This window comes from Drosophila obscura, unplaced genomic scaffold, assembly GCF_018151105.1.
Source record: "Drosophila obscura isolate BZ-5 IFL unplaced genomic scaffold, ASM1815110v1 contig_96, whole genome shotgun sequence".
Classification (NCBI taxonomy): Eukaryota; Metazoa; Arthropoda; class Insecta; order Diptera; family Drosophilidae; genus Drosophila; species Drosophila obscura.
Genome location: NW_024542890.1, coordinates 763972 through 787414, shown reverse-complemented (window position 1 = coordinate 787414; position 23443 = coordinate 763972). Strand labels below are relative to the sequence as shown.

General features: G+C 39.7%; 3 protein-coding genes across 4 annotated transcripts; 1 reads left to right on the top strand and 2 right to left on the bottom strand.

The window, feature by feature from the left end:
- Positions 1 to 3652: 3652 nt before the first annotated feature.
- On the bottom strand, positions 3653 to 10267 carry LOC111071860. Of its 2 annotated transcripts, XM_022363394.2 has the most exons (3): positions 10019 to 10267; positions 7979 to 8232; positions 3653 to 4189 (listed from the first exon to the last, which is right to left on the bottom strand). In XM_022363394.2, the coding sequence occupies exons 1-3, from the start codon at positions 10209 to 10211 to the stop codon at positions 3728 to 3730; spliced, it is 909 nt and encodes a 302-aa protein (XP_022219086.1). In that variant the 5' UTR covers positions 10212 to 10267; the 3' UTR covers positions 3653 to 3727. The 2 variants fall into 2 exon arrangements, with proteins under 2 accessions (XP_022219086.1, XP_022219087.1); XM_022363395.2 differs by lacking the exons at positions 7979 to 8232; positions 10019 to 10267 and adding an exon at positions 6680 to 7035.
- A 5995-nt stretch (positions 10268 to 16262) lies between these two features.
- Positions 16263 to 17510, top strand: LOC111071849. Its single transcript, XM_022363381.2, has 2 exons — positions 16263 to 16558; positions 16622 to 17510. The coding sequence occupies exons 1-2, from the start codon at positions 16445 to 16447 to the stop codon at positions 17279 to 17281; spliced, it is 774 nt and encodes a 257-aa protein (XP_022219073.2). The 5' UTR covers positions 16263 to 16444; the 3' UTR covers positions 17282 to 17510.
- Positions 17511 to 18678: 1168 nt separating this feature from the next.
- LOC111071851 (probable insulin-like peptide 6) lies at positions 18679 to 22640 on the bottom strand. The gene is made up of 3 exons (XM_022363382.2): positions 20729 to 22640; positions 19231 to 19438; positions 18679 to 19152 (listed from the first exon to the last, which is right to left on the bottom strand). The coding sequence occupies exons 2-3, from the start codon at positions 19436 to 19438 to the stop codon at positions 19001 to 19003; spliced, it is 360 nt and encodes a 119-aa protein (XP_022219074.1). The 5' UTR covers positions 20729 to 22640; the 3' UTR covers positions 18679 to 19000.
- Between the last annotated feature and the right edge of the window lie 803 nt (positions 22641 to 23443).

Genomic DNA, 23443 nt, shown 5'->3' with positions numbered 1-23443 from the left:
GGATTTTATTGACTTTTAATTTTTTTGTAAAATGGCCGAAACAAAGATTATGTCCAGTTTGTTTTTAAATCCGCTGAACCGTTGCTAATTATCGGATTATGAATTTTTTACAAATACTAATCTGCAGATGTTTTTAAACAGAGATTAAATAAATTTATTTTCTGAGTAAAACAAGAAGTGTCCTAAGTGAGGGGAAGTTGTAGATAACTTATGTATACATGCATACATACAGCTGTGGTCATTGAAATAGTAGTGCCGCACCTCACCACTTTCAGGACTGTTTTTGAGACACTTCCAATATTCCAAAGTCAACATGTAATACCTTTTTGGAAAGCGATATATGCACGCGGTATAACCCTAAAGAAATCCTATTGCATTTGCATTCCATCTTCATGTTTCACATGACTTAAGAAAAATTCCCATAAAATCTGCTGTTCATAGAAATAGTAGTGCTGGGTGTAAATATTTAACAAAAATAAAAAAAAAACACAACAAATTAATTTAAAAAAGTCACTATCAGTAAGTTTATTTCAGCGATTAAATATTTTGGAGCTTAAAAGGAATCATTGCTTGGAGCAGAAAAGGAGACTTACGAGCTAGACTAAAAACTGAAGTCAGGCGGCATTATGGAACTGAAAACTAGGATTTTTCCACTCTCACTATTGTACTTAACCCAATTAACTATAAGAAGCAGGCTGAAAATCGATTTTGTATGCAAAAAACTTATCTTTTATGGGATGGTCGGCGATGGTTGAAGGCAAGACCATACCTTCAATATTCTCAAAATTTATGAAAAATATTTTAAATCGCTCTGCCAGTGACGTGACAGTTCGTAGACGGTTGATTAAACATTATTTGAATGCAAGAATTTTCAGAAAGCTCCGCGTTTGGGTCTGAGAGTACATGGGTGCACGACTTCAGGTTGGAAAAACGCATGTGGAATGGCCTGTGTCACAGTGACAAAAATACTTTTTACTGATGATAGTAAAGTTGTATTATTTGGTAAGATAGACTCCAGATAAAAAATTATGAAAAAAATAGCATTGGGCATGCTGGGCTGAGCCCTATGAGGCCAAGCTCATATGAAGTGGTACCGCCTATTCTGGCGTTTGAGTATTGACCAAAACGTTTTATGTAGGCAATCTTTATATTACATAAAATTCATATATATGAGTTGAAAAATGGCTCTCAAAAAAATCTTTCTACAGGATATGTGGATATGTGAGGTCGGTGTAAGGCCGTAACTAAAATAAAATTGATTTAAAACTAGATATAAAACCTCAAGAAACATGAAGAATCTGAAATATAGGTTCTAAATTAAGTTTCGTTGTTTTTTTTTTTCTAAAAAAAAATCTACTATATCTATGAAGAGAAGATTTCATGGGTAGTTGTCTAATTTATTTTGTTATCTATTGTTTACATTCCTGTCTATTCAAAAAGATATTACATGTAGAATTTGAAATACTGGAAGTGTATTAAAAACAGTCCTGAAAGTGGTGAGGTGCAGCACTACTATTTCAAAGACCACAGCTGTATATATGTATGTATGTAATTAAAAAAAAATATAATCATTATACATAAAACACTGTGTACCCAACTGATAATTTTCCTAGTCCAAAGCTGTGGACCTAGTGTATACCTTTTTAAATTTACTGGCACCCGTTAGCATTATGAACCGAATGAATATCCATACATTTGTACCTGTTCCTTCCACCGGCATGCATTACCCGCGTCCCTTATAAAATATGCAGTTCAACTGATGTTATCGCCGCCCTACAATCACCGTTGTCTTAAAATGACCGATTGCTGAGCCACATTTCTTTGAAAACATTAAGCAAAATTAAAACCGTGGTCAAATCTCCGGGTATAGACTATTCGGCTCCGCAAGCAAGTCAGCTGTGTTGAGAGCGGTATTTGGAATAATGCCACGCGTCGAAGATACTCCTTATTTGCGTGGGTCCAGACCTAAGAGTGCTGTCTAGTGGTCACGAATGACAAATATAGCGAAACCCAAAATAATATTAATCCAAAAGCAACATACTCGTATGTAAATATAAACACCTGCGATAACTTAAAGGCGCGGTCGTAGTTTGACCAATCAAGCCTAACTTAAAAGCAGTTTCGTGACCGGATTAACGTGGATTAATGTAACTAGTAACGCAGGATTAAAGTGGTTTAATGTATTTAGTAACGCAGGATTTTTCATATAATCTAAGACGGGTATGGCCTTTAATTATGAATTAAATATATTGTTCCCGAAGGAGTGCCCGTTTGGATCTAAATGCAATAGTATTTTTTATAAAGATCGGAAATGAAAGTTTTTATATTTTATCTATAATACTTTTGTCTTGATAGAAATTCGCTCATTTATGGATAAACACTATAGATATATGTTTGGATTAAAAATCCGATAACCTCCTTTAAACAGCCATCCCCAAACTGTCTTAACAGCATGGTTGACTTACACAGTTTGAGCGCTATGGATTGGGACATTATCCAGTTGAAAACGACACTTCAGTGTAGCGGGAAGATTACCTTAGCTGTAAACCATTGTAAGATAATATAGTATATATTACATTCAAATGACAGTTGAAAAAATTCTGCTAACAAGGTTCAACTTATTTAACCTGATAATGACTTAAAATACCCAGAAAAGCCCTCGCTTGGACATTGATTTTACTTTCTTGAATCGAGGTTTTTCGCACGGCCAACTGTCCAACTGGATATAAATCTCATCGAAATCTTATGCTGGAATACCAAATACATTGTTGCATACCAAAATGTTAAACAAAATAAAAATTTAAAAAGCGGTTATTAAATAGTTACTAAATATATTAGCCTTGGCAAAAGACCAAATATAGCCGGCCGGTAAAAAATCGCAATGAAAACTTCAAATTAATTAAATCTCAATTAATATAAATACTTAAAATAATAAATAAACAATAAAAGTTATGGAAATCTATTTTTATTTGTTTTTAGTTGTTTTTTTGAATTTTCTAAAACACTACACATACACATATTTTATGGGATGGTTATGACAGACTAAACGGCAGTGGAACTATGTATGGACATTTCCATTGGTTTTAGATGGCCAAGTCCAGGCTATTATCATTTGCTCAATTCGGATATCTAGAGTGTCTCAAAAAGCCGATTTGAAAAAACCACCACCTTTGGAAATTCTATACGAACCTAATTGCCCAACTGTATGTACTTCAAAAATTTTCGGGACTAAACACCAGGTGTTGCCAAATGCAGCAACGGCTATAACTTAAACGCAAAGTGAGACAAAGTTCCCGAGGATGTTCGCCGCGTCACTTGCAATGTATTGCAAAAGCGCTTAATGCAAGTCAAAACCAGATGATACGTTTGAAATCGGTGCGAAATTTGCCACGAAACTATACGAACTCGTCTGATTATCAATAATATCGACACAAAGGTGAAAGTGATATAATTAAGTAGCGTATTCTTTTTTTCAGAATTTTAGAAAAATGTTGCATCAAGAAGTCAATATCGGAAATTTTCAAAATGTCGCTTAGGATTATTTTGGAACATGTGTCGCTATTGATACTTAATTATATATATATATATATATATCCAGACAGATACATGATATCCCTGTGCTCTTTCAGAACCGGGAATGAAAAGAATTTCATTTTAAAACAAATGAATTTACATATATATCAATCAAATTGTTTACAACACTTACAACGGTATATTTAGCTTAGTTCTAGACAATTTCTGATACATTTAACTTTCTCGATTCGCCTTCCTCGAAGCAGCCCATATCGGCCCTGTACAAGATGCGATTGATTTGGAACTGAACTGTGTGCTTGGTGCGAGTGGAATAATTCCCAAACTTGTTACCCAGATATTGAAGAAAGAAAGCGTCGTCCCCAGAGAGGGTCGTGGACGGTCCGAGAGCTAAAGAGGAAGTCGCTTGAGCAGAAGGTGAGCTGGTCATCGTCAAGGTCGCTGCAACGGGCGGCTGTGACTGGTTTAGTGACTGTGAGTAGCGCACCTCATCGTCATCGATCAGTTGGTCGTCTGACTGATCTACATCCACTATATCTGGTACCTCCGACTTCCCAATGAAGATGCTCTCGAACTGTTGACTGGAGAGCCTGCTGCTAGAGGCGTCCTCATATTCGTCGCCCGTTTCCATGGTGGTGGTCATTATCGAGGCAGGTTCCTGCAAAGAAATTATAAAGAAATTATAAAGAAGAGGTTTTTTCCTACGTATGAAACATACAATTGTGTTGAATAAGGGTTGTCCAGCGCCGCACGTCAACTTTCAAAACTCTTTTTAAGATAGTCTAGTCTTTCAAATTGAACAAGTGATACCTTTACGGAAAGCCTGGAATGTAGGCATTGGATAACCGAAGAAACCCCGTTACATTTGCTTCCATCTTCTTGTTTTACATGACAAAATGATCCCATAAAAAATGCTGTTCAATGAAATAGTAGTGTTTTTATGATAATTAAAAAAAACAACAAAATGAGGTTAAAAAATCATAACTCGTTCTTCATGTTTCTTGAGCTTTAATTTGTAGTTTTTTATCAATTTGGTTTTCATTGAACTTAAACAAGCCGTATATGGGTCATTAATCTCTTCCCAACGCTTCAAAATGATTTCCGGGATAATCCATGAACCACTTGCTAAAACTTGGCTCTGGTTCACGGATTTGCAGTTGCAACAATGTATTTGGTATTCCAGCATAAGACTTCATGAGATTTATATCTAGTTGGACAGTTGGCCTTGGAAAAACGTCAATCTTTTCCGATAAAAATCAATTCCTAGCGAGCTTTTCTGGGTATTTTAAGTCATTATCCTGTTAAAAGATCCTTTTAACATGAATTTTTCAACTATAATTTGAATTTAATGTATTCTAAAGTATACCTAATACACAGTTTCGCTCAAAACCATACTATACTCAAACGCCAGGCTAGAAAGTACTAGCTTATATGAGCTGGGCCCCTAGGCTGCCTTCCATGCCCAATGCTATTTTTTTCATGATTTTAAGTGGTAATTGAATTTCTTGAATGCCAAACATATTCTTTTGAGTCTATCTTACATATAATACAACTTTACTATCATCAGTCAAAAGTATTTTTTTCACTGTGACACAGGCCATTCCACTGCGTTTTTCCAAACTGAAGTCGTGCACCCATGTACTCTTAGACCCAAACGCGGAGCTTTCTGGAACTTCTTGCATTCAAATAATGTGTAATCAACCGTCTACGAACTGTCACATCACTGACAGATCGATTACAAATTTTTTTCATAGTTTTTAAGGATATTCAAGGCCTGGTCTTGCCTTCGACCGTCCCGACCATCCTCTAAAATATAAATTTTTCGCATACAAAATCGATTTTCAGTCTACTTTTTTTAGTTAATTGGGTTAAATACAATAGTGAGAGTGCATACAACTTAATTTTCAATTCCCCCGCCTTAAGTTTTTAGTCTAACTCTTAAGTATCCTCTTCTGGACCGAGCAATGATTTCTTTAACGCTTCAAAATCAAAAGTACCGCTATGTCCAAAACTTTCTTTCATCAAATTATTCAATCACCAAATTGAGTTACGGATGGTGACTTATTTAGATTAATTTGCTTTGTTTTTTCATTTTAAAAAATTAATTTAACCCAGCACTACTATTTCATTGAACAGAATATATCATGGGTAGTTATCTAAAGTCATGAAAAACAAGAAGATGGAATGCAAATGTAACGGGGTTTCTTCGGTTATCCCGTACATTCCAGGCTTTCGTGGTCAGGTATCAGCAGGTTCCTTTGAAAGACTAGAACTATCAAAAAGAGTTTTCGGGGTAGTGAGTGCGGCACTACTATTTCATTGACTGTTGCTGACCGTGCAGCCGCTGCACCGGTGCAGCCAACAGCGACGACAGTAGTTTTCCTATAAGAAAGATGATTCTCGATAAAAGTTATTATAGTTATCTCCAATAAGAAGGATGATTCTTGATAATTATCTCCTATAAGAAAGATGATTCCTGATTAAAAATCAAGCCTATCTTACATATTCCACTATCTGAAAAAAATATTAAAACAAATGGCACTATCTCGGCCAACGGTATGTCTTTTAAATTTTATTAACAAAATAAATCTGTATCCCGGGCATATCCCCTGCGACTTTGGGTAGAATTAAACCACTTGTAATAGACATCAATGCACAGGCACACCCGTGAAAATACCTTGGCTTCAGGCAACTATCTTGAAAACGTAAAAAGTTGGGCCCTTGGTATATGCTTTATTATTCATTGATCTAGCTGGTGATAAATGAAGCTGTGACAAACAGATTATCAAATTCCTTGTATTTTTATGCAATTATTTCGTTCAATAAATATTTTTTTTACAATATCGTATGTACACTTGCTGCGTCTAAGCCCATAAAAACATAGCGCGCGAAAGCATCGTATGTTTAAAAATCCTAGTTTTTTTTAGAACACGGCGCCATTCCGTTATTGGCAACAATTAAGTTGAAATTCGTTTTTGTAGCTGAAACAATACAACCTTAAAGAGTTTTACCTTTATTTTCCCATTCTAAGATGAGTAATCTAAAAAAAACTTATCCTGTAAAGTTTGGTTTTTTCACATACGATATTTTCGCGAAAATGCGCCGATATCTGCATAAGTTGCCATCCAGGTTCTGCTCGACGTCTTACCATTCTGATCATTAGTTTTTTAGCTTCGGAGGAAAACTGAAACATGGAAGACAACGGCACGGTAAGGGCCTCTTGAACGCCAGCATAGTTATCCGTATCGGCCGGCGACTGGTTCATGCGATTATGGCGTAACTGCCTCATCTCCATGAGCTCCGCGTATGTGTGGTGGTGCTTCCGTTTAAGATGGCGCATAAGGTTCTCCGAATGCTTGCCGGCCATGTCGAAAAGGCACTGTAAGCAGGTGCTCTTCCGCGTGTCCTCGTTGTATACGAAGTATTTACTAACAGGGTTCGAGTACTTTTTTGGCATTTTATCGGATCAAAACGGGCGACGCGTTGCATTCTATACGACGCTCGAATACTGAATAAAGCAGTCTCAGTTGAGCAAAAACAAAAACACAGACACGGGAAGAGAGCTGAAAACAGCGTAAACCAGAAACAGAACCGAACCGAAACCAATTTGCCTCTCATACTCGTACTCTGAGAATGGTTCAGTGGCGGTTCAGAGAGCGACGTAACACATGGACATACAAATAACGTAAACCGGTTTCAGACTGTCAGGGCTGTGTGCGAAAAACTAATCAGATCTTGTTGTTGCCGCAGAGGTTTATACTCGATTTTAGTCGGTTTTTACTCTCAATTTATGACGCTTCGCTACTTCTGTTGCCCCTGCCTTGGTTTTGTCTACCTACTACCTACTCCATAATCAGAGCTCAAGGGTATATGATATTCATTTGAATTTACGTAATAGCGTGAATAAAGTGTTTTCGGGTTAAAAATATGGTTGATGGAAAAAGTAAAAATATACATGTAAAACAAATACAGCCGAGGTTCGAAAATTAGCACCCCCACAATTTAGAATTAGAACCGGCCATTTAAGTGCCTGTCGTTCTAATTTCTAAGAGATTTTTTTGTTACCTGCACAGTTTTGCATTTTTCTCTGAATTTTAATAAAGAAAAATTGTTTTGTCTAAAAATGAAAACTTTTCAGATATTGGAATCACCCCAGGAACAAAGTGGTTATAATTTCTGAGCTTCAATTGTACCGTTAATGCACTAAACTATGCGTTTAATAAGACATGAGAAATGACAACATTGAACATTGAAAACGGTCCGTTCTGCATGTACATACATTTAGGTATTAGCGTTGTATTTATGGGTAGGAGCTTTCTTATATCTAAAATATCGCTAACGAAATACGCAATTCTTTGTTTTCGACTAACGTGATGTGACTGCAGCACTTGGTTGACGTTAATAATGTTAATTGTGTGAAAGCATGCATAGACGAAGTTTTACTTACTATAGTTAGATCCGATTTGTTTCGACTGCGATTCAAGTGCTTCCTATTCTCGACTGGAGGATTGCGCGGCGGCCGATCCGGTATGTGCTGGGGGTGAAAGTTCTTGTAGTGACGCCGCACATTACCGGAGAGGTAAATGAGTGTCTTGTCGCAGATCCGGCAACGGCAGCGCTTTCCATCCGGCTGCAAATTAACCAGTGTTCGCGTGTCCATAATCGGTGTTCGTCCCATCCTTGTTATCGCTGTAACTGTAACTGTAACCAAAATCAATTATTAATGACGTATATATAATGGGTATAACCCTTTTATTATATAAACACATTTTACATCACCAATTAAATCATTCCCATGCGAAGCTGGATCACACAAACATACATAATGTACATATGTGTATTTAACTTTGTTAACAACAAACATGTCGTTTCGTAAGCTTATTCTCAATGCATTTTGGCTGTCCTACATTCTACATTGTAGATGTAGAATCTACATTGTAGATCTATAATCCAAATTTCATATGTAGAATAAACATGTAGCAAAAAAAAGTAAAATATAAAATATTTTAAAATTCTACATTAATCATAAGCTCACAAATTTATATACTGACTGAGTACGGGTATAAAAGTAGAGTCGCCGACCATAGAAGCAACAATCTTTTTTTTGGCTCAGCATAATTTACGTAGTAAAATCCATTGCATTTATATCGATATCATTAATATCGTCATCAATCAATGCACTACTCTACAAAACCGAATTTTACCACATATACTTTTTCTGATAGATTTGGGGTTTTAAAATTGTTTAATATATTATGTTTTTTTTAGTATTAAATAGTTTCTAAATTTCAATATTATTTGAAAAAATCGAAATTCATAGTTTAAAAATATATATTTAACAAAAAAAAATTTTAATTTCTTTTTTTGGTAGCAAAGAACCAACAAAGAATTAAATAAGGATGTGTCCGATTAAAAAAAAAAATTTGGTCAAAGTACATACCTCATACTTTTTTTTCGTGATTTTATAACTATCTAAAAGGGGGGGGGGGGGGGGGGGGGGGGGGGGGGGGGGGGGGGGGGGGGGGGGGGGGGGGGGGGCGGCGGGGGCCCACCCCACCACCAGTAACTGAACTAGCTTATATTTTTTGCAAACGTGGCATGAACTTTGTACGTCCACTGTGTCAATTTGAAATATAAATCAGTTTTATTTTTAAAAAAGAGGACAACAAAAGAACAACCATTTCGATACATAGTTTTTTTTTCTTGAAGTTGACATTTTTGGTAGCTCTGTCTTTCTCTCTGTTTCCAAAGAGTACTCGAAAAGTCAACAACAAATCTGTTTGGAGAACGGTATACAAATGAGTGCTTAAGATGTTTAAGGTACGTCAAAGAGGGAGCAGGACTGCATAGAACATTTTTCGTGTTGTAATTGAGGGATCTCACAAAAATTTTAAATTATTTCATTGTTCAATAAGCGTATGATAAAACGAACTTGTAACGTAAAACTTACGTAACTTACATATATTAGCTTGAATTGAAAGTTAAATATAATGGTGGTTTTGAAGTTGAGGTGGGATGCTTCTTGAAAAGTTTCATAATACTCTGTTTATTTTATAGAACATGTGGAGCAGAATATCGAAAACATATGTTTATCGGCGTTGAGAAGTGGAGTGGTAGCCAGGAGCGACATTATTCTCAATATTATGATTATTACAACTGTTGATTTCCGACAAAGTTTTATTTTTTGGTAAATTGTTCCTAAGACGGCTATAATGTAATTTTGTCAACCTTTGGTTCCTTCTAGGGTTAATTTGATCAGTTGTGCCAACACAATAATTTGCTTCACACAAAGCGAGGGCAAAAAGTACAGTTTTGATTGCACTGCGAGAGAGCGAGTGTGAGAGAGAGAGAGCCATTTGGCTCCAAGTGCGACACGTTTGGTGCATTGGAAAAATGACGCTTGCCTCTTGCTTTACTGTCTTACAGCGTTTCTTTTGTCTGTGATTGTTATTTATCATTTTCACTCGGGTTTTAAACATAGACCGACCTGAGTTATTCGTTTTTCCTGTGCCTTGGGGTTGTGGCAAAACGACTTCCGGATGCAGCCGCTGGTAATGCCGCTTGATGTTGCTCCGCAAACAGCCAGCGAGGGTCCTATCGCAAAGCACGCAGCGGCAGAAGTTCTTATCGGGGAATATTACCACCAAGTTGGTTACGTCAATGGTGCGCGGACGTCCCATGTAGTCTCAGAGTTAAGTTTAACAAGTGAACTAAACGCGAACTCGAACGCGAATGCAGACTGCCGCACCAATCGGAACGAGCAAAACGAGACGAAACGAACGCCGGTACGAAACACCCGGCCACTCTCTTTCGGGGCGCTCTTTGTTGTCGGAGCTCTCTTCCAGCGAGATGGAACGATGGAAACTGTTTCGAGCACGTGTGAGAAATCAGAGTGTCTTTCTGTTCAAACGAGTTTTTAATGCTCTCTGTGCGGGCAACGCGAGAGGCTCTGAGAAAAAGCCTTGTATGGCGACGCAGTTTCTATTAGTAAGAAACACAGCTAAATACAAGCGATTAAAATGAACTACTCGCGAATATTTCACGCAGCTCGTGGAAACATGACGTGTAGGCACTTTTTGTTTTTCAGGGTAGAAAAGGGGAAATATATACACATGTATAGATGTATGTAACACCCGGTTAAAGTCTCCATGCTCATACAACTGTGCATGTATTGATAGTGTTGAAAGACTGTAGATGGCATTCTGGTGCAGCTAATGAAGAAACTATTCTTATTCTCTTCAGCCTCTTCTCTTTTGCCCACACGAACACACACACACACACACTCAATCAAACAAATACAAATTCAGATCCACCCTGGAATTTGTACCCAAAAACCTTAACTACGCATAAAAGAGCAGTATGAAATGAAACAAGAAAGGGTGGGGAGGTGCGGCCGAGGTAGACGATTGATACTCTAGCAGATCGATCGTTCGTATGTCAGCATACAAGGGACAGGCATTATTTTTTTAAAGTTATGTTTTAATCAACTTATCCGCTTTTACTGGCAGAAGGAACATACATATGTATATTTGATACATATGTACATTTTCCTTGTTATACCCGTACTTCAAGAGTTGAGGGGTATATTAGATTTGTGGTAAAAGGGGATGTATACAACGCAGAGAAGGAAATGTTTGAGACCCCAAGAAGTATATGTATGTACATATGTACATATTCTTGATCAGCATCATTAGACGAGTCGATATAGCATACATATGTATGTATATAGTTTGTTTGTCTGTCCGACCGTCTTTTTTGTCGCCTTGATCTCAGAGACAATAAGCTAGAGCTAGAGCCACCAAATTTTGATTCCAGACTCATGTGACATCACACTGCTACAATTTCGCTCCCGCCTCCATCCGGCGCTGCTGACGCTACTTATTCTCTTTCTCGCTCGCGCACACTCTGCCCTGTGAAGTGCGCGATCTTTCGCGGAAAAGATGTAGAATATAAATTGTAGATGTAGAATATACATTTTAGATGTAGAATCGTCATTTAAGTGTAGAATATGAATTGTACAGGGTGGCTATAAATAGCTGTCGCACTTGATTAAACTTTAAAGCGATACCACTAAAAATCAAACATGCTCAGACTTTCAACTATTATGAATTATTATTCTTACATTTGTTGGGAATTGAATTCACATAGTTATTATTTTGACCAGTTGATATTTAAAGCTTTTGAGCTGTAGAAGTAAAACTAGCCTTTGTTCAGAATTTAAATTTGCAAGGAAAACGAGAAGGAACGTGTGAGTCGCTTCTGGGGACGCGACTCTTCTTATACCCGTACTCAGACAGTATATAAGTTATTGAGCTTATGATTTATGTAGAATTAAAAAAAATTTTCATTTTTTTTGCTACATCTGTTATCTAAATCTACAATGTTATTATACATCTAACATGTATGTACATTAGGCTGGGCCAATTTTTTTTTCGAAATTCAAACGGGACACCCCCTAGTTTTGTTACAAGGCATTTAATAGTAATTTACATGTTTTTATTTTTATTTTTTAGAGGTTGCTACCGAGTTTTAAAAAAAAATTTTTGCTGAATGAGTTGGATAATTGGTGAAATCTATTGCATATATATTGATACCATTCATATCGTCATTAATCAGTTATTGGCAGTAAAAAACCTGCACAAGTTTTGGCGAACTAGTTTACTAAATATATCAACCTCAGCTGAACTTCTTGATATTCACCAATCGTTAATTTTTTAACAGTAACTAAAAAAAAAATAAAAATACCTTATTATCAATATGAACTAGTTTCTAAGTTTCAATATTATTTGAAAAAACCGACGAATTCAATTTTTTTTAATGTATATATACCCAAAAAATTTTATTTTCTTTCCGTGGTAGCAACCCCCAAACATTAAACCAAAAATTTGAAAAAAATTTTATAATTTTATTGAATAACAAAGAATAGAATTGGGGGTGTCCCCTTAAAAAACGAAAAAAACCGTTTTTGCTCAAATTTTGGCCCAGCCTAATGTACATGTACCATTTAAATTCTACATCTCCGCTAGAGGGCGCTCGCGTACATAACGAGGCAGAGTGTGCGAGCGAGAAAGAGAATTAGTAACGGGTCTCTTGCTGTAGGAGGCGGGGGAAGCAACTGAAAGTGGCTATATCGACTCGGCTATTGATGCTGATCAAGAATATATATACTTTATGGGGTCGGATACGTTTCCTTCTCTGCGTTGCACACATCCACTTTTTCCACAAATACAATATACCCCTTAACTCTTTTTTGAGTACGAGTATAATTAAAAATAGTTGCGCAAGCATTATTTTAATACAAACCAGTTTTTATTTATTAATATATAGTTAACTAAGTACATTAAAATTTATAAAAAAACTTATTAGTTATTTTAAAATTTTGTTATTTTAATTTTGTCAGTCATCAACTTACAAAAATTTCCGCAGGCGTATGTACATATGTACCATGGCAGCCCTATACCCTAATTGATACCGATCCGTGTTTAAGAGTTTTAAATTCTTCCAATTGGTGTTTATTGGTCTTCGCAATATGCTGAGTACCACAAAATCAGGGTAGAAAGTATTACATTTGTTTACAGGCTATGTTGCATGGTCCCAAGCGACTAGCATCATCTTTGGTAGGTATGTATGTACATCCGGCTTCGATAGACAAGGAACTTTTCGTGGTCTCTTGGACTTAAGATATTTACATAGAAAGCTACACGTATAATTCATATTAAAAAAGGGTTTGCCTTCATGGAACATTTTTATTTCCGCCGTCACAAAGAAATTGGGGACGCCACACAGATTTTCCTCCTTTGTGGGCCGGGGCGAAATTTTGAATTACACTTGAAACAGTGTGATATAAAATGAGTCTGGAAACAAAATGTTGATGCTCTAGCTCTTATAGTCTCTGAGATCTAGGCGCTCAACAAGACGAACGGACGGACGGAAAGACAAACCCCTTAACTCTTCAAGTACGGGTATAAAAGGACGATACATATTTTTTTCGACCTGAAAGATGTGGAATTTGTGCTTTAAAATTATGTTAATTGCTGTTCACTGCAAAAAGAGAAAAGGTCGAACAATTTGGCATAAATGTAAATTTTTTGTGTTCAATATTTGAATGAGTTAAAAAAAAAAAATGTCCCTAAAAAGTTCATGTCTAAAAACAATACCATACCATACAACAAACATTTTTTTAGATGCCAAAGTTAAAGAAACATTCAAAATTATAGAAAACTTCAACATTGAGTCGCTATATCTTCAAATATATATTCCTGTAAAATGTAATAAATTTTTGTTGTCAACCTATTACGTTTTGTGGATATCCGGCGCTGCAGGTTTTGAGCAAAAATTATGAGAGTGCAAGCAGTCAGCAAATTGCGGTTCTTGAAATATTAAAAAAAATGTTGGGATGAATTGCAAATTCTAAGTATGAGGAAGTAATCTACTCATCTTGGCCTACAACCTCATTTTTGTCTCGTGCAAATTAAAAATTGATTGTCGCACAATCAAATGGTATTAATACTTTTTGCTCATTTTAGTTCGATTTCGGGAAATTTTACATTTTCCAGGTTTCTATGAGCTTGAGGTTTGGATCAACAACAAACGCGAAGCAGACGCTGTAAAATTTTATATTTTAGAAAATATTGATGAAAACTATATCACTGAAGGCCAATCCATTTCAATTTGAAAGGAACTGAATAATTTATATCCTTTGTAAACAACCACTTACCGAAATGCAATCGTATATTGGAGCGATTCAAATAAAATCGCAATCAATCAATAAAATATATATTCTATAAGCTCAAGTATATATTTAAGTATTTTTATTATTATTAATGGTATAAACCAATTTTGTATAATAAATACGGCTTAAATGGCTTTTTGTTTGTATGGGGACGGAAAGAAGGTGTGGTCCAAAAGAGTAAATTTGTTTTCCTAAATTCTAGTTTAGTCTAACGTTTAGAATAAATGCCAAAATGTTGGAGTTATTTTCCATAGTGCATAGTTTTCCACGCACACATTCACATGATTTGCAGTGCGTTTGTGTACGGATTCCATGGATTCCACGGATACGGTGAGCGGCAGCGGAGCAACAGTGCCCTTTCCTATACCCATTCTATAGGGCCATGCCGAGCCCTTCTAGTATTCCAAATTGAACAAGAGATACAAATCCTGTTTCATTTGCATATCATCTTCATGTTTTTAAGACTTCAGAAAAATACCCATGACAACTGCTGCTTCATAGAAATGTTAGTGTATAGTAATAAACACTAGTAGTACACAAATATTAAGTAGTATTTTTTCTTATTTCCTAATGTAAGAAACGTCATCAGATAAATGCAAAAAGACTGAAAATATTTTTCAATAGTTTTCAAACTTGAGAGAAATGAATTATCGCATATCTTAGTGTGGTTAATTTAGTTCCAGGAATTCGGCGCAGGACTCAAGTGCTGCCCGAAGATTTATTTCGCTGATGTGATGTCGGCACGAAAAGTATAAGAGGTTTCGCTCTAATAGTGGATGTAGGAGGGTGTCTAATGGATTTGGGAGGGTCAACCGAGCCATCTCCCACTGCTGCCATCTGAGATGGAAAGCAATTTAATTGTAAAAATATATACCAAATAACTAAATAAATCGTTACAATATTGAAAGATAAAGCGAAGGGCGGAAATTCTATATTTGAATACAAGCAATTGGTATACAAATGTACACTTAACTATAGTTATAGCTACTATGCACATACATATATCATGATAGCTATCACTTGTTGGCTTTTGTGTAATAGTTATAGTTGTTGAGCTCATTTATTGATTCTTTTCTCTTGTTCCCCTTGGACATTACACACATATGTATGTATGTACATACATATGTTACATTTCAGTTTTTAAGATTTATTCCCATTCATTTGGGTTTCATTTCACAAGCTCTAAAATCAAATTCGTTTTTTGGGGCTGAGTGAAATGAGAGCTGCTTTGGTGCCTTCAAACGACTCCTCCATATGCGTGATGAAACAACGTGGCCAACTCTTACTTGTGTGGGTGGAATTTTCCCTGTCGGTTTCTGTTTGTCGAGCTCCTTTTGGGGTTGAATTTATCCTTATAAGACTTCTGTTGACTAGCCAGCTCCTTTTCCCCGCCCCCACTCTCTCACTCTCTCTCTGTCTCTCTTTGAAGACTGTTTGGAAAAGTCCTCCAAACAAGGGTTTTGCCTTACAACCCCTCGTGCACCCCTCCTGTAACTGGTGTGGGGTTGGGCAGCTGTGGGTTGGTTGGGTCGCTAAGATTTAGCTGATGTTCTAAGGCTTCGCTGGGAAGAATGAAAAACGTGTGGGAAATGTTCAAGCCCGGACTTTAAACCTAAAGCCGGCTAAGTTAGTCTGGTGTCGCTTATCCTTCCAACCTGCCCTCACCGCTCACCCCACACCCACTGCTGCTCTTCCGTTTCGACCCAGACATTGTGCCCTATACGTTGGGTACTTAAGACTAATTGTTCTCTGGGAAAACTATAGGTAACCAAGATTAGTATTTATATTTTCTGAGGCTAATTACTAAAACAAGTTGCGTATCGGTCATACTGCGTGCACGAACAGGAATGAATTATCCATCGGACGGCTGCAAGAGAGAAAACTTAAGAGTTCTCACAGTCGTGTGGAAACGTCTCAGAGCGTAGTAGTCCATTTTTACATTTTCCAGCAACATCAAATTCTCAAATGCCTATTCGACAGGACGGCACTCTGTAAGTCTAGTATAGTGCCAACCGTTGACGAGATAGTCGGTCCAAAATATAGAAATTTTTGTATTCTTTTGAAAAATCGAAAACAAAAAACAAAATTAATAAAATCCATCGAAATTAATCAAAATTGGGAGGCTGAAGCTGATTTAGAGCTACAAATTTGAGATACAAATTCATTGTGCGCGATTCAGTAATGGCCCAACGGGGTAAACTCGGCCAGTGGCTTCGGCACTCGTTCTCGAGTCTGAAGCGGGTCTTTCAGGGAGATCTGTCTATCAAGGGCCGAGTGCAACGACCTTCTACTGAGGTAGGTGATACAGCTCTTATCTTGCCGCGAAAATGATTTCCAAGGGGCTCTACCCCAAAACAGGTCAACACTCAATCGCCGTCGGGAGAAGAAAAGCCCAGCCCCGTCGTTGAAGAGCCAACAGTGCCAGTGCCAGCACCAGTCCAAGGAATATCATTTGTTCAGAATCTGTTTCGCAAGGCCAATGCAGATGAGGTGTCCGACAAGGTGACGGTTGCAAATGCAATGCCGTTTGCAGAAATAAGTCCGGCCATACCCGCGTGCCGAGAGGATTTCAAAATGCTTTCTGCCCCAAAAGAGGCTTCGAGCAGTAAATCGCCATCGACAAGTAACAGGGACAAAACTGAAGCTGTAGCGGTTTCAACAGTTTCCTCAGTAGACCTTTTGGTGGACTTCTTCGACTCCAAGTATGGCACACGAACTGTCGAAAAAGATTCAATGGAAAGCGCAATTACAACAGCAATTCCAAGGGATCCCCATCCCGAAGGGGAAAATAAAAAAGCGAATTCCGATGTGTGGGAAAACGAACGCGCACGCCGCACTGCACACGCCGATCGCAGGCTCCAATTGAAAAGGATTGCTCAGTCAAAGAAAATCTGCCTGTCGAAAGGATTGCCCGAGAAAGACGAATTAGTGCAGAAGACCCTGGATGAAAGTGGGAAGTCCTCGAAAGCTGGCTTCAGTCGATCCATCTACTACAAGCGGCTCGGCCCCAAGCAATAGTTCGTCAGCAGTGAAAATATCCAAATTCTAGTCAAAATTAATTCAAAAGAAGTGGAGTAGCCCTGAGATTGGCTAGAACTCTGTTCTTTTACCTTCCATCGTTTCTTTTAATTCCATTTTCTTTGTCTTTTCGGTTTCAATTCAATTCAAGGCAAGTAAAAGTTAAGGCTACAGCAAAAGTAAGTAACAGGAGGAAAAGCAGTTGCTTCAGTACGCGTAGATGTGAGGCCTGGGACCCTTGGGGAAATCGTCAGAAAGGTTCATCCTTGGACTGCGGTGAGCGGTAAATACTCTTCCTTTGACCCTAAAATTTTACCAATGATTTTGTCTGCAAACAGGCAGCTGGACCGAAAAATCTACTGGAATCTGCAGTAAGAAAGTGAGCTGCACTGGAAGTGGAGGTAGATTTAATCAATTTATGCCGAACAGCAGATATATTTGCTCCCTACAGGCAAAATATCATCTGCATCGACCACTCCAGAAGATGGACTCAACCAAGCAATAGCAATAGGTACCGAAAGGCAATTGGAGTCGACCAATCCAAGTATCTGCGTACAAATTCAGTTTCGGTTAATTTCCAGAGGGTTTATCGGTAGTGGGCCAAGTATTAAATATGTGAAATTCAATCAAAACTCTTTTAGTGGTCAGCTCTTTTGTGCTAGTATGGAGGCTCGGAGGGATTCCCTTGTGTGTCAGATTTGCACCATCATTAAAATCCTCATCGTCAGCGTTTGTAATCTAATTTGCAATCATCATCCCCCCAAGCCCCCATCCCCATTCAGCCCGGGTGTCCAGCCCGAGTGTGGGAAGCCGAATAGGGTGGCAGGATAGAATGAGCACGTGGATGGAGGAGGAATCCCTTAAATTTTGCATGAACCCAACCCTCATCCGAGCACCCGAACACCCGAACCCCAACTCAAACCTAACCCAAGCCATGACAATCTTCTTGAATGCCACTCCGAATGGCTGTCCCGTTTTATGGGCCATAAAGCCAACAATAGAGGCGTCAAATGAAGGGTGGCAGCGGAGTGTGTTCTGACATGAACTCCACGAGTATCTCCGTATCAACTCGAAATAAAGGTTGTCTAGGAAAGTTTCAAGTGGTTCCGTTTCGGTTTCGGTTTCGGTTGCGGCAAAGAAGCGGAAATTGAAATGAGCTGAGGAATCAATAATATATCAATTTGAACTGCATTTGCACAAGAGAAATCGGATGGTCCATGGAGAAGAGGTTGTTTCAAAGTAGACCCTAATTAGCATATTCACATTCACCTCAGGTTGACCCTATCCTCTCTCTCAATCAAGTACAGGTGCAGTCGAAGTACATAATAAGTAAGAGTATATTTACGATTATTTGTATAAACGAATATCAGACGGATGTGTCCATAACAAAGTGGGCATTTTCCTAGACGGATTTCTCGCATTCGCATGTTTATTTTTACAAAGTGCAATTAGAGCGTAGTTTAAATTAATGGAATATACTAGGTGTACGTGTAATCTATGTGGTTTTAGATGCTGGTGCTTTTCTGGATGCTGTTGCTGCTGGTGCTGCTGGTGCTGCTGGTGCTGCTGGTGCTGCTGGTGCTGCTGGTGCTACTGGTGCTACAGGTGCTGGTGCTGGTGCTGAACAGTATCTGGATACTGTTTCAATATTTATGTATGCAGCTATGCAGCTATGCCCAGCTTGAAAGGGTATCTGGTGGCTAGTGCTAGATTTTTCTTTCAGTTTTCACTTTCGGGGGGAGCGCAGTACTGCTTGAGCTCCGTGTAGTTGCACGGACGACTGCAACAATCGTGGGTGGGACCGTTCTGCAGTGGCCTGTAGAATATCTCGTCGGGAGAGAACCGCTTGGTGCGACGCCCAAAGCTGTTGGCTGTTCGATGGTAAACGCATTGATTATTTGATCTTAGTAGGACTCTCAGGGTCTCGGCGGGAACTCATGGAAACTTACGATAGGCATCGGCCAGCGAGCGTGTGCGATTTCTGCAGATAAGTTGTATGGACTCGGCCAGGATGTCGGCACAGCGCGTGCGCACCCCACCATCCTCCGTGGTCACGGACACGGGACTCGCCTCGGACAGGGAGTTAGACAGCGACAGGGCCAGCATGACTGCGGCCAGCACTACGATAAGCTTAGACGTTGCCACTGCGAGAATCATCTGCAAAGGAAGAAGGGTTAGGGGTAATACTAGAAACACATTTCTCAAGAGTTCCCCATGCTTCCATCCAGGACTACTACCAAACCATTTTCCCTGTAAAGAATTCTTAGATATCAAGACTACTTGTAAACTCCAGCTTGCTTTTGAGCTTCAACTATGGAACTATGTTTGGCTTACACCTGTTCCAAAAGTTTATATTCGTCAAGTCTGTCATCCGCAATGCTTTTCCGGGTACCTCCACAGATATCGCTCGGTACCACCCGCTTCTCGGTGTTTGGGATGGGACCCCAGCTCCTCGTTTATCAGTGTCAAATATTATTGTATTTTTCAACTCAGATGTTTTTGTCTGGCGCTGGGTCGAGGCTTGGTCTGGGGGCTGGGGGCTGAGGCCTGATCTGGGGCTGAGGCTGGGGATGGCCAGGAAATATTTACATAAACTTCAGTGTTTAAAAATAAACCCAGTCTGCCTCTGAAGCGGCTTATCATTTGGAACATGAGTTCCTTTTATACACAATCAGCAACGGGAGGGAGCCATGGGAGAGACGGGGGCGAGAGGCATGCCCCATGCGGCTTTGTTTTTGTTTGCTTTTGAGAATCAGCTTCCAGCCGCCAGACCCGACCCTATATATAGTATGTGGTTCAATGTTTTCCACTTCTTTCGCGTTCGCGTACACTGCACCGAGTGGGAAATAAACAAGAGGCGGTCATCCTGTCCTGTCACACAGTTATCGTATTGCTGCACCCAATCCACCACTCGCATATACGAATCGAAGCTTATGGAATTTCGATGGTTTGTTCGGCTGGATTGATCTCGAATCCATTTCGGATTTCAATTGAATCTTGATCGGCCTGTCGGTAAAGATGAGTGTTCCTCGAATATCAATAAGAGTCGATGGCAAATGGATCGATAAGGCTTTCAATTCATTTCCAGCATGGGATCATTTTTCAAGAAATTTTTCATTGATTCTAAGGAATCTCGATTGAGTCACTCACGGAAGAATTTGACTCTATCTCTTGATCATATCATGTTCAGATCAAGTTCGCAGAGCTACCCATGAAGTGGATGACCAAGCCTAGGCTTAACTAAGCTTGGTGTAGGTTAGGTTAGGTATGACTAGGACTAGGACTAGGACTGACTAGGAATCAAAGTCAGATGATAGATGCGTCGTCCGTCTGTTCTCTAATAGAATGGACAACCATTAACCCACGAATCCATTATTCTTCTCAGGTATTAATCCACATTACTATAAAGCCACCCCAACAAAAGTAATCCTGGTTGTTTTTACTCACGTTTGCATGCTGCGTGTCCTGGGCGTGGATAGAGTATAGTATTCTCCTTGTCTGGACCTTGCCTTATGTTGTTATGCACGTAGATATATGTATGTATTGTGGATATACGTAGGGTATATATATATGTGTGTGTGTGTGTGGTGTGTGTGGTGTGTGTGTGTGTATATTGTATTTTGTGTATATGCGTGCACTCTCTAGAGTTCTGTCGTAGTATCACTTGCCTAAGGAACTTTCTTTTTGGTAATTTGCAGGTTAATTATTTTGCAATCACACCGTTTCAAAATCACAATCAATTGACGAAAACAGAAAACAAAACAAAACAAAACAAAATCGTTAACACTAACGTTTATCTTTTTTTGGGGAGTTCCCTATGTGTTTTGGGGGTTTAGTTATGGGGTTGTGTTACGTGCAAAAAAAAAAAAAACCGAAAATAGTTGGGGAAGCTTCCGTTGTGCGGAAAGGAAAGAACACGATTGCGCACCGAAGCGGATCGACAGGGATCTGAGCTGTCTTTCACTGAGCTTTCGGGATCGATAGGCGATTGGTGCGAGCGTCTGGGCCGCGGCTGGGGCAATCGAACTGTACTCGGGGGGTGACACGGGCTTCTGCTTCTGCTTCGGCTGCTGCTGCTGATGTGCTTGAGTGCTGCTGCTGCTGCTGCAGTTGTTGTTGTTGCATCTCGTGTGGCGTCGTGTCCCTGAGCAGAATTCGATTTGAGTGCGAAATGCGGCCGACGCTGACGTTGCCGTTGCCGTTGCCGTTGCGCTACGATGACGTTTCACGTTGCGTCTGGGCTTGCAGTTGGATGTGGATTTGGATGTTGAATCTCAAAAGTGGGGCGCGCCTTGGCCGGCCCGAGCCAACTCAATGTCCGGCCAATGAGTGATGTTCGATGCTCGATGCTCGATGTTCGGTTGCTCGTCATGTGCGCTCTCTCTCAGCCTTTCCTCTCGCTCTGTCCACTCAGGCTGCTCGCATTTTGTGATGGCTCCTTGGCGTTCTATCTGTCCCGTCCCGCCTCTGTTTCCGTGTATGGCCCGCAAGCTGCGCCTGCTCCGTACGATCCGTTCGATCCGTTCGCTTCGTTCGCTTGCCGCCCTTGCACCCTTTGGCGTTGCCGCTGATTTTGGGCTATCGCTTTCCTTATCACCAGCCAGCGCGCTTTTGTCAAATAAACAGCTGTTGGTCGCGCGCGACACTGACGAAAGCGAATTTCGAATCGAAACTGCTTTACACTTCTCTCTGATCTGCAGGCTGCTCTCAATGGGTTTGTTTGCCCGAGTTTGTGGTTGTGTGGCTGTGGAATTGTTGCTTATTTTTAGACATCAGTGCGCTATAATTAGACTGCGATTGGAAGCTGTTTGCGCTGCTGCTGTTTGGCAGTTATCTCTCTTTGTCCCACTCGTTTACTCTCGCTCTCTCTCTTTTAGTGTGTGTGTCGCTTTCGCTCTCTAGTTTGGCCACTTCCTGCCGTTGGCTTTGCAGTTGCTGTTGCTGTCACGCATCCACATCCACTCCATCCAATTGAGTGCCTGTGTGTATGTGTGTGTGTGTTCCAGTTGTTCGAAGCTTACACTGCACCAAAAAATAAGTGTGTTATAAATGTTCAAATGCTACACTCCCTGACACTCCAATTGCTCCAATTGTTCGAAGCGAAGCAAGCCCCTCAGTGACTTCAATTAAGTGAGTGCGTTCAAAGCTTTCTTTCACTGCCTCAAATTGAGTGTGTTCTAATTAATTGTGTCTCTCACTTCCGCTTATTTAGCCTGCTCTTCGTTTCACTTTCGTTGCACATTCGCCTGGATTCCAGTTAGCTCCGCTCTGCGTTTTTTGTGGAATCGGTTCGCGATTGAGAGGAATCTGATCGGATTGGATTGCTCACGTTCTTCGTTGTTTCACAGCCAAATTGAAAAAGAACCGTTTAAGTGCGGCCAGCGCTCCGCGAAGCCGAAGCCGAAGCCCCGCTCTTGCTTGCCGTCGTCGGCAAGTCGTATTCGTTCCATTCGTTCGCGTTCGGGTGTGTTTCTTATGAACGGTACACGAGGAGTCCAAGGTATACTCTATTCGTGGAGAGGCATGCAACAGGCATAAGGCATAAATATATGTACATACATACATATGTACACATGTGATTCCCCTCAAATAATTATGATTGTTAGCTTCTAACGGACTGAATGCCTGAATGGGATAAATCCCATTGAGAACCACCAGAACGAGTATACTCGTACATACATATGTACATACATATATACGTATGTATGTGCTTACGTACGTTCAGTGGGTATCCCTATGTTCGTAATATGCAGTTAAATGCAGTTACAGTTACACTGCTTCCGGGCCCATGGCTATACATATGTAAGTGCACGTGAAAGCCACGGTCCAGGGAAGCGGCCCAAGCGAACCCCCGTTTTAAGCGTGGAGCCGCATGTTTTGGTACAAAACAAAATAAAGTAAACAAAAGTTATGAAAGAAAACAAATTTCTGGCCATGACACATCCATCCAATCAACTTTGGGTCACTGTGGTGCCACTGTATCTGTATGGGCGGGATTGTGAGTGTTCAGCATTAAGTACGGCCGGGTACACTGACAGTAACATTCACGAGATTGCCTTTGAGCGAAGTATGTACATACATGTAAGTGGTGTCTGTGTGCGTGCCGTTCCCATGTGCGTGTGTGCGTTATCTGGCTGAGAATGACAAATGCAAACAGCAGCC

Coding starts and splice junctions, on each gene's coding strand:
- LOC111071860 (XM_022363394.2), bottom strand. CDS start 10,211: ATGGGACGTCCGCGCACCATTGACGTAACCAACTTGGTGGTAATATTC. Junction 8,233..10,018: donor AGGAAAAACGAATAACTCAG/GTCGGTCTATGT, acceptor TTTTGGTTACAG/TTACAGTTACAGCGATAACA. Junction 4,190..7,978: donor ACAAATCGGATCTAACTATA/GTAAGTAAAACT, acceptor ATTTCTTTGCAG/GAACCTGCCTCGATAATGAC.
- LOC111071849 (XM_022363381.2), top strand. CDS start 16,445: ATGGCCCAACGGGGTAAACTCGGCCAGTGGCTTCGGCACTCGTTCTCG. Junction 16,559..16,621: donor TGCAACGACCTTCTACTGAG/GTAGGTGATACA, acceptor ACCCCAAAACAG/GTCAACACTCAATCGCCGTC.
- LOC111071851 (XM_022363382.2), bottom strand. CDS start 19,438: ATGATTCTCGCAGTGGCAACGTCTAAGCTTATCGTAGTGCTGGCCGCA. Junction 19,153..19,230: donor CTCGCTGGCCGATGCCTATC/GTAAGTTTCCAT, acceptor ACCATCGAACAG/CCAACAGCTTTGGGCGTCGC.